Genomic DNA, 16,564 nt, shown 5'->3' with positions numbered 1-16,564 from the left:
TATAAGGATCAAGGGAGACATTAGCAGTATATTGTAAAGGCCACATAGAACATATGAGTCATTGGAAATGTGTGGGCATCAAAAAGAATCCATACATGGGGACCATGGAGAACATGGGAGAGGAGTCATAGGGCATGGGGGAAGGACAGATCATGTGGGACCTGGGGGAGTTGCACCTGGAGCGCTATCCCCACCCCCTTGACCTTCTGCCATGCCCCTCTCGCCAGTCATTGTCAACCCTAAAGTTCCTTCCCCAGGAATACTAAGGATTTGAGGAGAAGTCTCAAAACAACTGCCCTTGTCAGGCCCCACTGAAACTTCATGCTGCCTAACCTTAATGCTACTCTAGCCATTCCCTTATTCATTATCTGCTGCCTCAATGAATTCCCCACGGCAGCTGTTCCAAATCTTGTATGATTTCTTTCTGCTTTCCCTCCTTCCTCTTCCCACCCCTCCAAACACACTTTCAGCAGATGATCTCCCTTCCCATGAGATTTTGAAGAGCCTTCCAGCTTAAGATTCCCTCAACTATCCTCCTTTCTACCTCTGAAAGTCTCAGTATATTTCACTGACCCATCTCTCTTTAGAGGGCAAAATAGTGCTCTCTCTCCCTTCTCACTCCTCTCTTTCACTCTTTCCCTCCCCCTTCTTTCCCCGCTCTCCTCTCCTCTTCCCTCCCTATTCTCCCTCCCTCCCTCTCTCTCTCTCTTTCTCTCTCTCTCTCCTCTCATTCTAACCACTCTTTCCCTATGGCTCTTCTTCCTCCTTTCACCTCCTCCATGTGAGTGTTCCCCTTCTGTCCTAGACCCCTCTTCTCATCCCATGCATTCTCCTTCCTTGCAAATTCTCATCTATTCCGATGGCACCAGTGATCACTCACATGCTGCAACTTTTGCATCCTTGGATTACTCAGATCTCTATCTCTGATTCTAATCTCAGGTGGTCAGTGTCCTCTAATCTGGCCCCAGCCTATCTTCTCAGCCATGTCTTCCTCTACTCTGTACACAACGTTTGTAGATCTGACCAAGGTCTTTGATACTGTCAGTTGTGAGGGCTTATGGAAAATTATGTCAAAATTTGGTTACCTGGAGAAGTGTTGTACATCAATTTCATGACGGCATGCTTGCCCAGGTTCTCGATAATGTACAATGCTCAATTGCCTTCCCAATCACCAGTGGAGTGAAACAAGGCTGTGTGCTTACTCCCATGCTTTTCAGCATGATGTTTTCAGCCATGCTGTCAAATGCACGAAGGTCAGCTACTAAACTGATGATAAATTCTCGGATTTGAAAAGGCTGCAAACCAAAACCAAGGTAGAGGGAGTGTTGGTGCATATGATTATGCACTCAATACAATTGAGATGCTCTGAAGCTGAGATGCAAAAAGTATGGATCGATTCTCTGCTGCTTGAGCTAATTTCAGCCTAACAATTAACACCAAGAAAACACAGGTGTTTCATAAGCCGCCACCACACCATCCATATGTGGAACCATCGGTGACAGCAAATGGAGCAGCTTTGAATGCTGTGGATAAGCTCACTTGCCTTGGTAGTGTACTGTCCAGGGATGTGCTTTCCATTGATAATGAGACTGATGCACACATTGTCAGAGCTAGCTCAGTGTTTGGGAAACTCCAGACTGAAGGTCTGTGGAGCCATTGTGTTGACTTCACTGTACATAGTAGGCACATAATAAATGCTTTTGAATGATTGGGTGGATAGAGGATGGATAAATAAAAAAGGGAATGATTGTGTGAGGACCAATGAGCCACAGGTAGTGAAGCGTCATAGGAAGTGTGGAGGGATCTTCAAGAATGTGTATGGGAGGAGGAAGAGTTTCTCACAAAATGGTGGGATTGTGGGTGGTATGTGTATCCTGCTCCTATGTGCCGTGGTTCCTGAGGCACTGGAGCGACCTCTGCAATCTTCCTTATGCCCTTAGTCCTGGGGGTGCCTGTGATGTCATTTTCTCTTCTCTAAAGCTCCTAGAAGGGAAACCCAAGCTCCTATGGGGCTCTCCTAAAGCTTACAGAGTGGGAGGGGTCCCTGTAGGACATCTGCATCTCCTAGATTAGGGTTCAGGATAGACCCCTCAGGAAGCAATGTCCTCAAGGCTCACACCTCTCTAATCTCAGGCTAATCCCAGAGCCTCAATGAGGAGAGCTGGTACCAGATACACAGAAGAATGAGCCTAGAAATTCAACAGCCAGCTGCATGTGTGCACCTGTTGGGATGGGCACACCTACTCTTTGGGAGGGCAAAGCTTTCTGGAGGAGACGGGCCAAGCAAATGGTTCAGCTGTTCCCAGCCAAAATGATGGTTGAGAGGACAGACAAGGCTTTTCTTGGCCCAAGTGGGCAGAAGCATAACAGATTAGATCAGTGGTCAGTAGTTTATTCTGTCTTAGTTTCCTCTCTTCATATTCCCAGGAATCTTCTTTTACCCTGTATATGAGCCCATCCTGCCAAACAAACCTATAGGAGAATTATTTCTGACACTGTGAATAAGGTATAAATACACCACCTACACTGCTAGCCCAGCTCTCTTTGACACCAGAGGCTATAAGAGCTGGGTAAGGACATTGCAGCCCATACCACTGGGTGAAGCCTAGCCCTAGTGTACCTCGTACTGCCTGGTTAGATGGAGTCTGTGGATGATGCTTTCTTTATATGGATTGAAAACTAGTATATTGTGGGACTAGGAAGGGAAGGAAGGAAGAAAAAAGGGAAGGACGGAAGGGAGAAAGGACGGAAGGAAGGAAGGAAGGAAGGAAGGAAGGAAGGAAGGAAGGAAGGAAGGAAGGAAGGAGGGAGGGAGGGAAGGAGGGAGGTAGGAAAGAGCACCTACTACATAATAGCCACTCAGCTATGTGCTTTACAAATGTCTCATTTGAGGGGAAGGGTTGAATGCAGGGAAAGAGGAGATGGAAGGAAGATGGGGGAGAGGAGAAGGCTAAATAATACTAATAACTTAGCTATAAGTTTTACAAAGTGTTTTGCTCAGAATTTGTATGAGGTAGGTACTGCAAATGTTATTTTTGCCATTTATCAAACAAGAAACTGCGGCTCAAAGAATTTACATGACTGGCCCAAGGTCACACAGCTAATGTTGAAACTTGATTTGGAACTTGGGTCTTTTGCTGCCCATCCCAGAATTCTCTCTGCTATGCTGTGTATGCCTGTGGTCAGCATGGCAGAACATGTGAGCAGACACACCATCCATGTTTGGACCTGGCGAGATATCCATGTGGCCCAAGACTGCCCCTGATCCCACAGCCCACTACTTTGCTTCTGTTCATGACCTCCGCTCTGATCTCCTGCTCCACCCCTGACCTAGGTTGGCTGCAGGAACTGGCCAGACGACTGGAGACACCCTACTACCTGGTGGGGCGAGGCAGGCCTGTGGGCAACAGCTCTGGCCTGGGCGACAACTGCAGCAGCAGTGGAAACATTGAAGCCAATGGGACTGGGCTGGCATTGCTGGGGGGCCCATCCCTGCGCAGTGCCTACATTACCTCCCTCTACTTCGCACTGAGCAGCCTTACCAGTGTCGGCTTTGGCAACGTGTCGGCCAACACGGACACGGAGAAGATTTTTTCCATCTGCACCATGCTGATTGGGGGTGAGACCCCCTAGGTTCCCCACTCTGGGCCCCTCTGTCTTGGCCATATTAGACTTCCTACCACACATTGCCTGCCCCTGGCCTCATCCACCTCAGGGCCCCTGTCTTAGGATTTTCAGCCTTTTCCAACATTGTTCCCTTCCCGGTTTCATGCCCTTCACCACTCATCAAACTTTTGCTTCCTCTGGACTCCCTGCTTCAGATTCCCCACCTTTGATCCCTACCCAAGATACCTGGACCTTCCTTTTGTATTGGAATTCCTTGCTAAGGGCTTCCTGATGATTTGAAAGATGGGGGAGGCAGCTAGACCCCTGCATGTTGAGGAGCAGGGTCCCAAGACTTGTGAAGCCCACGGGGCACCTGCATGCCAGCAGTGGGCCCTGGGCCCAGAAGAGTGTGGGGGAATACCCATGTTAGAGGAATAGAGGGAAGGGGGGAGGCATGTGCCTGAGAGGTCCTGGGGTCCAAGTCTGATGGTGACCCCCAAGATGTGATGCCCCTCTCCTTCAGCGCTGATGCATGCAGTGGTGTTTGGGAATGTGACGGCCATCATCCAGCGAATGTACGCCCGCCGCTTCCTCTACCACAGCCGCACCCGTGACCTTCGGGACTACATCCGCATCCATCGCATCCCTAAGCCACTCAAACAGAGAATGCTTGAGTACTTTCAAACGACTTGGGCTGTCAACAATGGCATTGATACCACAGAGGTGAGTGGGGACCCTATCAAGTGTAAAGATTGATGCCACCAAGGTAGGGGGCACCAGAGCCTGTGGTGGAATGGGCATGGGGCCAAGGCAGCTTTTCTTTTCTTGGTCTTTTTGGAGGGGGGAAGGCAGGGCAATTGGGGTTAGGTGACTTGCCCAGGGTCAACACAGCTAGTAAGTGTCAAGTGTCCGAGGCTGGATTCGAACTCAGGTCTCCCAAGGCAGCTTTTCTTGACTGGCCAGCCTTGGCACAATAGGGCAATCACAGAGTAATGGAAAGATCTCACTGGCTGGAACCCAGGTCTGGGTTCTGGGGCTCCATCAATTCACTGTGGAGCTTTGGGCTAGTTGCTGAACCTCTTTGGGTCTTGTTTTTTTTCTTATCTTTAAAATGGAGGGAATGAGTTGAACTAGGGAATTTCCAAGATCCTTCCAGCTCTAGTGTTCATAACTTCAAGGGGACACGGGCCATGAGACTCATGGCAAGGAGAGTCGGGGCTGAGGGTCTTTAGGGGAGGGCCGGATCCTGCCCTCCAGCTTCTCCTCACCCTTCCTCAGCTGCTGCAGAGCCTTCCAGATGAACTCCGGGCCGACATTGCAATGCACCTACATAAGGAAGTCCTACAATTACCCCTATTTGAGGCAGCAAGCCGGGGCTGCCTGCGGGCACTGTCACTGGCCCTGCGTCCAGCCTTCTGCACCCCTGGAGAGTACCTCATCCACCAGGGTGATGCCCTGCAGGCCCTCTACTTCGTCTGCTCTGGCTCCATGGAGGTGCTCAAGGGCGGCACTGTGCTGGCCATCCTAGGTCTGTGAAGTGGGTGGTGAGGGAGGGAGGGAGAAATGGGCCCATGAAGCACTGCAGGATCAAAGTAACTATTTTATAGAGAAAGTTCTTAATAACCTAAGGAGAATATAACACAGGAATGATGCTCAAGGCCTTAGATGTCTCTACACTAAATGCAGGTGTGGGTAATAAAAAGGGGAAATTGAGATTTTAATGCAAAGGAGATAAATATAATTTCAAATGCTCCATAGGATGGGATTCATAACTGAAGTGATGAAAGGATATGCCTTGTTCAAAAGAAACAAATCTAATAGGAGGGAAGGGAGTAATGCCTTCCATCAAGAAAATATTTTTCAGAAATTTTTGAACCTAAGGGCATTCTTAGAAAGCATTTATATAGATTAATATAAAGAAACTGGAGTACTGTCATTGTAGAAATATACTTCGTGGACAGATGGAGGCCATGGATGATATTTTCCTGAAACAGATCACAAATTAAGACAGAGGCAAAACATACTTATGATGGGGGACTTGATCCCTGTTGGAAATCTTAGAACATCTGATAAGTTCTTCACTCACCTTATCTACAGTTTCCGTTTCATCTCTCAGAAGGGAGGGAAAACAACGAAAGGCATTGATACCCTGGTTCTAATTCTGATCAGCTGGAACAGCCAGTGGGTGGAACAGCCTAGATGCTTAGGAGAAAATGACTGTTTCAGGGGGGAAAAAAAGGTGGTTCCAATGAATTCTTTTTTTTTTTTTTAAGCAATCGGGGTTAAGTAACTTGCTCAAGGTTACACGGCCAGTTATTTCTGGGTGTGGTGCTAAGTATCTGAGCCCGGATTTGATCCCCAGGTCATCCCGACACTGGGGCCAGTGCTCTTACTCACTGTGCTACCTGGCTGCCCAGGTCTATGAACTTTTTTTCTTTTTTGCCTTTTGGAGGGCCATTGGGGTTAAGTAACTTGCCCAAGGTTACACGGCTAGTTTTTTTGTATGGGTGTTAAGTGTCTGAGGCCGGAACAGAACTCAGGTCCTCCTGACTCTGGGGCCAGCGATTTACTTACTGCGCCACCTAGCCGCCCCCTCCAATGAATTCTTAAAAGGAGGGATGGGACATTCCCCAAAACTCATTTCTAGCAATACAAAGGCAAAGAATTCCAATGAAGGAAAAAAACAGGAGACATCTAAAGGAAGAAAGGAAATAAGCATTATTAAACAAATACTGTGGGCCAGGCCTGTTGCTAAGGACTTTGCAAATATTATCTCATTTGATCACCACAAACAACTCTGGGAGACAGGTATTATTATCATCTCATTTTACAATTGGGGAAACAGGCAAAAAGAGGTTAGATTACTTGCCCAGGGTCACACAGCTATTAAGTGTTTGAGGCCACATTTGAACTCAGGTCTTCCTGACTCTGGATGCCCCCACTCTACCTACTGCACCATCTAGCTGCCTTAAGAAATTTTAAGTTTGTGGGGAGTTGTTTCAAAGTCCAAACTAAAAATGAACATGGACAGAAGATGGAAAAAGAGGGATATGTAACCGAAAACGAATACTAAAGAATGGTACAGACACATAAGAATGTCAGGAAGACTAAAGCCCAGAATGAACTGAGCTTCACAAAAAAAGCAATGCTAAAGATAACAAAATGGGCTTGGAAGAAGCTAAAATCAGCTAAAACATGGTGATCACAGCAGAGAGAAAACAGAACAATCCAATTGCTTCTTCACTCTCTTCTCTATTAGAATGAGTTTCACATTGGAAGGTGGTAGAATCAATATGGCTAAGAGGAAATTGGAAGTTCAGTAGAGGTGAGAGATAATAGGAAAGAATCTAGCCACTTTAACTGATTCAAGACCAGATTACATCCCTGAGCACTGAAAAAACATGCAGTTAGGATTGTGAACCCATCGCCAGGAAACCTTGAGAGAGACTGAGAATTATTGAGAACAGGAGATAAGATGTCCTAATATTTTTGTTAAAGTGAACAGAGTGGATTCTGAAAACTATAGACTAAATGAGTTTTATATTGCTCTCTGACAAAATTCTATGCAACTAAAACAATAACAAATCACTGCTAGGCCTGCAGACTAAAGTACTTTACCTTTTTCCTATGCAATACCTTTTTTTTTTTTTTTACTCTGAGCCCATGCATATACAGGCAGGGTTTGGTTCTGGGGAGCCTGACCATCTAAAGAAGGGTCTTTATCTTGTACTTTTTGGGAAAAGTGATTAAAACTTAGATTTGGCTCATGTGTAGGGTCTCCTCAAAGTGTGTTGCGGGGAGGGGTGTAGAAAGATACACAGTGTACTACAATGTAGGTCAGATATAGGACAACTATTTATTTTCTCTATACAAAAGAAATAGTTGACAGAAAAAAGACCCACAAATGTGTATTGGCTGAAAAACCCAAATAAGCAGCAACAATAACATAATTGTAGTTCTCCCACTCCCTGAAAGTTGGGCCTTGAACATCAGAATATGAAGCAGTTTTTGGAACTGTGGAATAGGCATTTTGTGTTTTATTGTGGCTCTGTACTGTTTAAGCGAGTCCCTTCAGGTCCATGTTTTCTGGCAAGGCAGACCAGAGCCTATACTCATCCTCCTGTCTATGGATATGTTCTCCAAGAAGCGTGTAAAGAAGGCAGGTCCCAGCATCTTCTGACTTCTCAGTTCTCACAGCATTGCCTCCCAGACTAAACACACCCATCTCGGGTTTTGTTTGGTCACCTATGAGTAGGCAAAAAAAATATATAAGGAAAAAGAGACAGGCAGAGGAATAAGCTCAAGCCCACCCAGTGGAGGACCCTATTATAGCTACCACATTAAAGTGGTACCCTGCTGCCAGGGTAAAGAAGGCCACCCTCATGAGAAATCCCAGAGTTAGATGATGTCACCCAGAGACTTGAAGGAAATGACAGGACTAAGTCGTTCCTTTTTTTAAGGTCCACTAAGTTATTAATTTCTCCTGGTTTAGTGGCCAATCCTTTCTGATTCAACTTTAAAGCATCTTCCTCCTTCCCCATTTCCCTATCCCTAGAATAAGGGACCCAGGTATGCTCCATCATCCCAAAACAACAAATCCTTCAGACGTGAGTGAACAAGTGTTTTCCTAGAAGTAGCTAGGGTAAATCAGTGCAAGCTCCATGGGATGGACCCTGCAGAACCCATGCTCCATAGGGTCCATCTCTTACCATGTCTAGAATGAATTATTGATCACTAGCACCCTGAATTGACTTAGAACAAGTCATACCAAGTAATTTTTCTTTTAGAATTGGGTTATTATTATATGTGGATTTCAGCTGGGCATTTGACCAAGTTTCTCATGATATCTTTATGAACAAGATGAAGAATTCTGGGCTGATAATAGTAAAGTTAGGTGGTCTCATAGAAACCAACCATACCCAACCAGTGGAAGGGGTCTGTCTTAGAGTAGGTCTATTCAACGTTTTGATCTATAATTTAGATGAATATGTATGTATTATACATGTGTGTATATACATACATATATCACACATATATCTAGTATACATTATGCATATATACATGCGTACATACACATACGTGTATATATGTGTACGTTGTGTGTGTGTGTGTGTGTGTAAAATTTGTGACTGACCCAAAACTGGGAAGGATAGTTTATGTCTTAGATTACAAAAAACAAAACAAAACACTGCAAAATATTTCAGTAGACTGGAACATCATCCCCTTAATATAGACAAATGTAAAGTATGGCACATGGTTGTTGTTTTTTTAAATTATATAAGTATAAGAATATAGAGACTTGGCTTGATAGTACTTCCCATGAAAAAGAAGGTAGAGTACTGAACATGAAGTCAGAAAGATCTGAGTTCAAATCCAGACTCAGACATTTAACTGTGTGGCTCTGGGTAAGTCACCTAACCTCTGCCTAACCCACTTTTCTAAAACTAAATAACATTTGTAAAGTTCTTAGCAAACCTTCAAGTGCTAATATAAATGCTAGCTAGCTATTTATTTTATTATTATAAGGGGAAGTTTTAGGTGATCACAAGCTCCATATAACCACGATATGAGCAGTGGATAGAAATCACAAGGAGGCAGATTTCAGTTTACTGTAAGAACGTTCTCCCCATTGGGACTGTCCAACAATGGAATGCTCTCACTACTTGGGGGGTAGTGAGCTTACCATCCCTGGAAGTGTCCAAAGGTAGGCTGAATGACATCCAGTGATGCTGAAGTGAAGATCTGCCCACTGGGAAGGAGGTTGACCTCTCACTTCTGAGATTCCTTCCAACTCCAAGATTCTATGAGTCTGTATGTTCCTATACTCCACTCCCCAGCCTAGGTGTGTTGTGCGGATGAGGAGAGAGAAAAAGAAGGTGATGAAAAGGATATATTAGGAGATTGGGACGTGAAGGGTCTGGAGAGGCCGTGGGCCACTGTGAAGTATAGGCTTCTCATCCTCTAGCTCTGTAGTAATATCTAGGAAAGCCCACAGCCCCCTACCTTAGCCCAAGGATGGTGTGCCATTGCTCCCCTCCGCCCTTTGTCCTTCCTTCTCCTGCTTCCAGGGTGCGCTTAAGGAAGGGGGCTGACTGTGTTCTGCTCATCAGAGTCTTCCTTCTCCCAGGGAAGGGCGATCTGATTGGCTGTGAGCTGCCTCCACGAGAACAGGTGGTAAAGGCCAACGCTGATGTGAAGGGTCTGACCTACTGTGCGCTGCAGTGCCTACAACTGGCTGGACTACATGAGAGCCTGGCCCTCTACCCCGAGTTTGCCCCACGATTCAGCCGCGGCCTCCGAGGGGAGCTAAGCTACAACCTAGGGGCTGGTGCAGGCCATGAGGTAAAAGGCCTAGGTCCTAGGGCAGGACTGTGGACCTGAAAGGGTGTGGGTCTGCAAAGATGGTTACCAAAGTCAGTGGAGGTAAGGGAGTGCCACTTGACATCACCTATCTCCCCACTTGTCTATGGGATCTACAGGGGGATACGAGCTCACTGAGTGGAGACAATACCCTGATGTCTACTCTGGAGGAGAAGGAGACGGATGGGGAGCCAGGGCCTACAGCTTCACCCACTCCAGCTGATGAGCCTTCCAGCCCCTTGCTATCTCCAGGTTGTGCCTCTGCTTCCTCAGCTGCCAAGCTGCTGTCCCCTCGGCAGGCGGCCCCACCATCCCGCCTGGGTGCCCGAGGACGGCTGAGCCAGGCAGGGGGGGCACAAGCTGAGGGGGCACGTGCTTCTCGCTCACTGGGCTTGGAGGGCCTGAGGCTACCTTCCATGTCCTGGAATGCCCCCCCTGACCTAAGCCCCAGGTGAGTGGTGCCACAATCCATGGTCCCTGGGGCCTCTTGGGGAAATAACCAAAAACACTGGATGGACAGGGGTGTGACTCCAGGTGACTCCGACCCACTTAAGACAAGATAGAAGGTCCCCACACACAGTCTCCTCTAGCCAGGCAACATAGTATGGTGGAAAGTGTTTTGAATTTGGAACTAGAAACCCATCTCTTTTACTACCTATGGGAAATTTGTTAAATTCTGCACTTTATATTTTAACTAAAATCTGTCAGACAATTTACTAAAACACATAACTTCATTTAACTAATCAGAATAACCTCTCTTCCCAAGCAACTCCCAGTCTACATTTGACAATCATGATAAACAGTGGAAAACCAAAGTACATGTTTATGTTGTTTCTGCCTTACCAAATAGAACAATCATCATTTTAATGATGTCATACATGCCCTTGGGGAAGAGCCGACTTCCTGGAAAACTCACGTTCCTTCTATGACTGAGGTCCAGGTGTAAACAAAAGGGTTATTTCTCTTTATTTGGTCTCCTTCCTACGGTTAACAGAGGTACATTCTCTCCATCTACTCACTGGTTCTGGTCTCTTTGAGGAAATGTACATTATCAGATAATAACAGCACAGTCCCTGGCACATAGGTGCTTAAATCCCTCCCTTCCCCATAAGGTTAAGAATATCAAACCAAAGACAATTTCACAGCATTTGTTCTTAATTTTTTGTAACACAATTAAGACTTTTGTGCTATCTGCTTTCTCATTCTTATGATCAAGTGCCCTAATATTTATGGGCCATTCAACTCTTGATCCTGTCAGAACAAGGGTGGTTGAACTAAGAAAGAAGGGACCATGAGGGAATGGAGATCTTGGACCAGAGGAAGGACTGCTTAGGTAGGAGAGACCCTCTTAGAGGTCAGGGTCAGGAAAATATGGAGAGACCATAGATGTATGACAGGAGGCAGGGAGTTTAGGGGTGAAAAAATTAGAAGAATGTGCAGAGCCATCAGCCAACTTCCTTTTTTAATCAAATGCTTTATTAACTTCTAGTTTACATCATTCATTTCCGCAAGATTTTGAGTTTGCCAACTTTCTTGAGAAAGTTTTTTGATGGGGTGGGATGTAGAGGTCTGGGTAGAGGTGAGAGTCAGGGCTCTCTTGATTCTGTTTTGGGGATTAAGTGGATTCCTCCCTCTGGAATACCTTTCCTCTCCTCACTTCCATGAAATCTCTAGCCCTGTGTGATCTACTCTGAGCAGCATTCCATAGCATCAGTCAGGACCACACACTTCATCTTGCTTTGTATCATTTTAAGTAGACCAGACCTGTCTTCCCATTGAGATTGTCACTTTCTGGTGGGCAGAGAATTTCTTTTCCAGGCTGTGCCTCCCAGCTCTTACCTCAGGTACTGAGCACACAGGTAAGGAACAGAAATTTATTAATTGTTCTGAAAACTGGGCCTGCAGGGTCGTGGATGGCATTGAGGATGGCTGTGGATCTGATCAGCCAAAATTCACCTTTCGTGTGGGACAGCCTGGTGCAGATTGCAGGAGTCCCTCCCCGGGTCCAGGTATGGGGCTGAGTGGGAAATGGGATTGTGGGCACGGAGTCTCTTCTCTATCCTGAAAGCCATGAGGGAAGTGACTCCTGTATGCATAGACTACCTTTCCCTACTTTGTTGTGGGGTCGCTAACAAGAGGCAGGTGGAGGGAGAGAACCACGTTTGGTCAGAAGTGGGACATGGCAGCAGGAGGGAGGTGGTCAGACAAATAGGCTCCTAAAACAAGTCATAGAACCATAGATTTGGAGTTGGAAAGGACCTGAAAGAATAGTGGGGTGGTTTTTCTTTGCCAACTGGTGGGGAGATGGGGGGTATCATAGAGATGGAAGAATCTCATGATAGTGAAGAACACTGGAACATTAAGGGAAAAAATAGGAATCTCCAGGAAAACTAAATAAAGGGAAGGTTTTGGTTGTCTAGGCTGTTAGCTGAAGTCCTGCTTGAAAATAAGGGACAGGACAGTTAGGTGTAGTGGTTGCTGCTGCCTTGGCTGAGGCAGGGGGCTGGGAGGCGGGCTGGATTTGTGCTCCCCTGCCAGGATGGTTCCTGCCTTTATTATAAAGGCAGTTCTGTCCACCTGTGCTCTAGGGCAGACCAGGGCCCAGCTCCAGGCCCTCCTTCTTGCCCTACCCAGCTCTACTTCTTCCCTCAACCTCCTCCCCAGCAGAGAGTGGACTGCTCACCATCCCCCTTGGGCCCCGTGAGGCTAGAAGCACAGACACACTGGACAAGCTGCAACAAGCGGTGGGTGAGGGGGAGATAAAGAACTGGGGAGGGGAGGGAGAGGGTATCCCCTCCAGCAGCAGAATTTGCAGCAAGTGGAAAGGGCAATGCCCCTGCCACTGGGGTGAGGTGGGAGAAGGGACTGGGGAAGGGAGGGAGGTTCTGGCCTGGGCTGGGCACTCTGACCCCTTCATCCCCACCCCTGGGCAGGTGGCTGAGCTGTCGGAACAGGTACTACAAATGCGTGAAGGGCTACAGTCCCTTCGACAGGTGGTGCAGCTCTTCTTGGTGCCCCATGGGGAGGGGCTGCCCCCCAGGGCAGGAGAGGGTCCTTGCCCATCAAGGGGGTCTGGACTCCTGCAGCCCCTCTGTGTGGACACTGGTGCCCCTTCCTACTGCCTGCAGCCCTCAGCTGGATCCTTCCTCAGTGGAGCCTGTCCCCGACACCAGCCAGGCCCCCCACCCCTCACGGCTCCCTGGCCTTGGGGCCCTCCAGCCTCTCAAAGCTCTCCCTGGCCCCAGGCCACAGCTTTCTGGACCTCTTTGTCAGATTCGGAGCCCCCAGGCTCTGCAGAACTTGGCCCTGTGCCTAGCACAGCTGCCTCACCCCCACCCACTGATGAGCTGGCTGGGGCAGGGCCTCAGGAACCCTCCTCAGGCCAAGCTGAGGAAACTAGCACTGGGGAGCCCCCACCAGGGCCAGGCAGCCTGTCTCTGACTTGGGATCCCCACAGCCTAGAGATGGTGTTGATCGGCTGCCATGGTTCCAGCACTGTCCAGTGGTCTCAGGAGGAAGGGACAGGGGTCTGAACTGTTCTACACCCAGGACTCAGTGTTGTTCCATCACACTGCTACCCCAACCCTCCCAGGTGGAAGGAAGGGGTGGCAGGTACCACATAGGCCCATCCTTCCCGCTGGCTCAGGGCCCCGGGCAGGGAAGTAAAGGCCCAGCTAACCACTGGTTCAGAATTCGGGGCCCAGGGGACAAGGGCCTAGGGACAAAAGGTAGCTGCTTCCTTGGGGTATCCAGTCCTGGTTTGTTTTCCCTTCTTCATTTCCCCTCTGCAGGCTGGAGGGGTGGAGTCCCTGTGTTCCCTGCATGTACCCCTAACCCCAGCTATCATGTCCCCATTCCCAATGCTTTTTTTAAAAACAACAATAAAAGAAATGATTTGGCGCTTGGTGCTTTATTTACAAAAGGGGAAAGGTTTGTCAGGGAGAGGCAGCCTCTTGGGTAGAATGGTGTCCTGGCCCAAATAAGGATGCCCTTTAGTATCCCCTACTGTGGGAGTCAGGATTTCTTCCCCATGGGCTCCTTCCTCACTCCCTCAGGGCTCAATCACACATCTGGGGCTTGACTCCAGGAGACAGAAGGAATCTCTCAAGAGCTTGCTTTCCCAGACTAGCACGACTGGTGTGGAGCAGGCCGGGGGTCTTCTCTCACTGTGGAGTTATCTTGGCAGCCTCAGCCCGGATGAGGGTAATGAGGTCCTGGTTGATGAGGAAGACAAATCGCAGGCTGGCGATCTGCAGGCAACAGGGAAGGTCTTAGGCCTGGGGTGGGGGGGGAGCAGAAAGGGCTCTAGGCGGCCCCAAGCCCCTCCGTAACCCCCGGCTCACCTCCACCACAGAGTTGTTGCTGAGCCGCCATTTAGAGCCACAGAGGACAGGCCGACCATCTATGTAGATTGGCCGTCTGCCCTCGTTGGCAATGAAAAAGTCACCGTTATTCTTCAGTTTGATGACACCTAAGGTACAGGAAAGATAAATGAGAGAGGTGTGGAGAAAGGACAGGCCAGGAAAACTCATCCACCTCTCCCCAGTTTTCCAGGGAGCAGAAGAGTGAAAGACCCCTGGGCTCCCAAACATGGAAGGAACCACAAAATGCCACCTCGATGGTCTCTCTACTTTAGATCAGGGCAGAACCCAAATTAGCCAGAACCCAGAGCTTCTGAGACAAGTGGCAAGGGCATTGAAAACACCCTTGAGGGGGCAGCTAGGTTGCACAGTGAATGTGTGTGAATGGCACAGCCCTCGAGTCAGGAAGACCTGAGTTCAAATCCGGCCTCAGACACTTAACACTTTCTAGCTGTGTGACCTTGGACAAGTCACTTAACCCCAGTTGCCCTGCCTTCCCCCCTCCAAAAAGCAAAAAAAAAAAAAAAGAAAGAAAACACCCTTGAGTGGCCTTTCCTTCCTGCTCTGACTCTTCTCTTGGGGGTACCTTGCTTTCGGGAGATCTTCCAGGCTGGACCCTCCAGGGAGAGATCCACATCAATCTGGTTGTCCTTGGTAGCTCTGCCGAGGGTAATCTGAGGAAACAGCAAGTGATAGTCTGAAAGTCAAGTTATGGAAGAGGATAAAGAGAAGTAAAAGAGAGAGAGAAAAAAAGGAGACATAGAAGGAAAAATTGAGAGGGCTCCTTACCTCCCTGGAACGCATCAGGTATCGCACCATGCGTCCACGCAGCACAGCCAGGGTCTGGTTATCAAAGTCTGGAGAACTCATTCCTGGGAAAGGAGCAGGGCTGAAGAAGGGTCTGCCTCTGCAGGAAAACCCTGCCCTTAACTCCCTCTAGACCACATGGGAGCAGAGGGACATCACAGCACTGGCTCACATTGTCCGCTCTATGAGATGACTCAGGTGCCCAAAGATCGAGGGGCATGATCCAGTTTACCTGAATAAAAGGAGCTCAAGGACAAAGGGGGGATGGGGACTGGCTCTCTGATACTGGGAAGGGAAAAAGTCCAAGCCCAGCTGTTTCCTTAGGGGTGGTGAGGAAGGGAAGGAAAGGTCTTCACCTGTGATGCTGTCCACCAACACCTGCCACTTATGAAGCTCCTGCTCCAGCTGCCGAATCTCCCGCTTCTGCCGTCTGTCAGCTACTGTGAGCTCTGAGGATGAGGGGTGGGCCCAAAGAGGTGAGGGGAGTAGGGAGTGAAGCCCAGTCCTCCCTGTCACGCTCCCTCTCCAGGGTGCCACCTGGCCAGTGATACTACTGCCCTTGGATTTCATGCCAGAGTCTCCTTTCCCTACTTCCCTGCCCCTCAGTCCCAGAACACCTATCCTCTGCTCTAACAGGCCACTCACCATGCTCCAGCACCTCATCCCGCATGTCCCTGAGTGGTGGAGAAAGAGAAATGGTTTAGACCTAGGCCCCAAACCACATACCCCACAGACAAGTGGTCCCCCAGATTTCCCCCCTTACCACCTTGGGCCAAAGAGGTCTATGTAAGTACGGCTGTTTCTCTAGGCAGCAAGGACCCAGCCCCAGACTCCAAGACTGCCGTGTGAAGTTAGGGAAACCCAAAGGGAACCACTGAGGGGGATGGAGGACAAGTAAGGAAAGGCAACAGTCCATTTCACTGAAGAGGAACCCAGAAGCTATTGCTAGGACTCCAGCTTGATGCCTCTTTCCCTGCTCCCTTTTCTCTTACCCCCTTTTCCTTCTTAAATTGTACCATCTGGCCAAGCCCATCTACACTTGTAGTCTGAGGACCACAATCCTCTGGGGGAAGCAATCAGGGACACACCGAAATTCCCAAATGGGCTGGTGTAAGGAGACCAAATGCAGAAAGTGCAGCCCACCCCCACTGCTTACTTGAGCTTGCTGTCATCTATCAGATCCTCGGCATCTGAGAAATTCAGCACCTGGTCCCCCTTTGGCAGTGGCTGCACTGAATGGAGAACAGAGAGTCAACACTAATTGTGATGAGATAATAATGTTACGTAACATACTCCAAACAAGACCTTTGCAATGGTATGCGTAATTATTACTGTACTGAAGAGAGAAAGGGAACGTTTATACACCCCACAGAATGGAGGTGATACCCTACTGTATGTGATACTCAAGCTGTCCCTAGAATTCCAGGGTC

The 16,564-nt window shown here is 48.3% G+C and overlaps 2 protein-coding genes across 5 annotated transcripts in view; one reads left to right on the top strand and one right to left on the bottom strand.

The window, feature by feature from the left end:
* KCNH3 (potassium voltage-gated channel subfamily H member 3) overlaps nt 1-13,834 on the top strand; it is a 38,506-nt gene extending 24,672 nt beyond the window's left edge. For 2 of the 3 annotated variants that reach the window (XM_069092607.1, XM_069092606.1), the window contains 8 exons: nt 3,335-3,619; nt 4,130-4,329; nt 4,885-5,134; nt 9,734-9,948; nt 10,086-10,417; nt 11,872-11,975; nt 12,631-12,710; nt 12,900-13,834. In XM_069092607.1, the coding sequence (XP_068948708.1) occupies nt 3,335-3,619; nt 4,130-4,329; nt 4,885-5,134; nt 9,734-9,948; nt 10,086-10,417; nt 11,872-11,975; nt 12,631-12,710; nt 12,900-13,499 (2,066 nt within the window). In that variant the 3' untranslated portion in view covers nt 13,500-13,834. Of the gene's footprint in view, nt 1-3,334; nt 3,620-4,129; nt 4,330-4,884; nt 5,135-9,733; nt 9,949-10,085; nt 10,418-11,871; nt 11,976-12,600; nt 12,711-12,899 lie in introns of all 3 variants that reach the window. The other variant, XM_069092608.1, reaches the window with a different exon arrangement.
* A 26-nt stretch (nt 13,835-13,860) lies between these two features.
* MCRS1 (microspherule protein 1) overlaps nt 13,861-16,564 on the bottom strand; it is a 12,740-nt gene continuing 10,036 nt past the window's right edge. For both annotated transcript variants that reach the window (XM_069092609.1, XM_069092610.1), the window contains exons 9-15: nt 16,291-16,366; nt 15,780-15,808; nt 15,491-15,583; nt 15,117-15,199; nt 14,914-15,001; nt 14,310-14,437; nt 13,861-14,216 (exon numbers count right to left, since the gene is read on the bottom strand). In XM_069092609.1, the coding sequence (XP_068948710.1) occupies nt 14,130-14,216; nt 14,310-14,437; nt 14,914-15,001; nt 15,117-15,199; nt 15,491-15,583; nt 15,780-15,808; nt 16,291-16,366 (584 nt within the window). In that variant the 3' untranslated portion in view covers nt 13,861-14,129. The remainder of the gene's footprint in view (nt 14,217-14,309; nt 14,438-14,913; nt 15,002-15,116; nt 15,200-15,490; nt 15,584-15,779; nt 15,809-16,290; nt 16,367-16,564) is intronic.

Source organism: Petaurus breviceps, unplaced genomic scaffold, assembly GCF_028583685.1.
Source record: "Petaurus breviceps papuanus isolate PSGF00001 unplaced genomic scaffold, PetGlider_PUasm1.0 191, whole genome shotgun sequence".
In the NCBI taxonomy this organism is placed as follows: Eukaryota; Metazoa; Chordata; class Mammalia; order Diprotodontia; family Petauridae; genus Petaurus; species Petaurus breviceps.
Note: the sequence above shows the minus strand (reverse complement) of the source record. Positions and strands in the feature narration are given on the sequence as shown.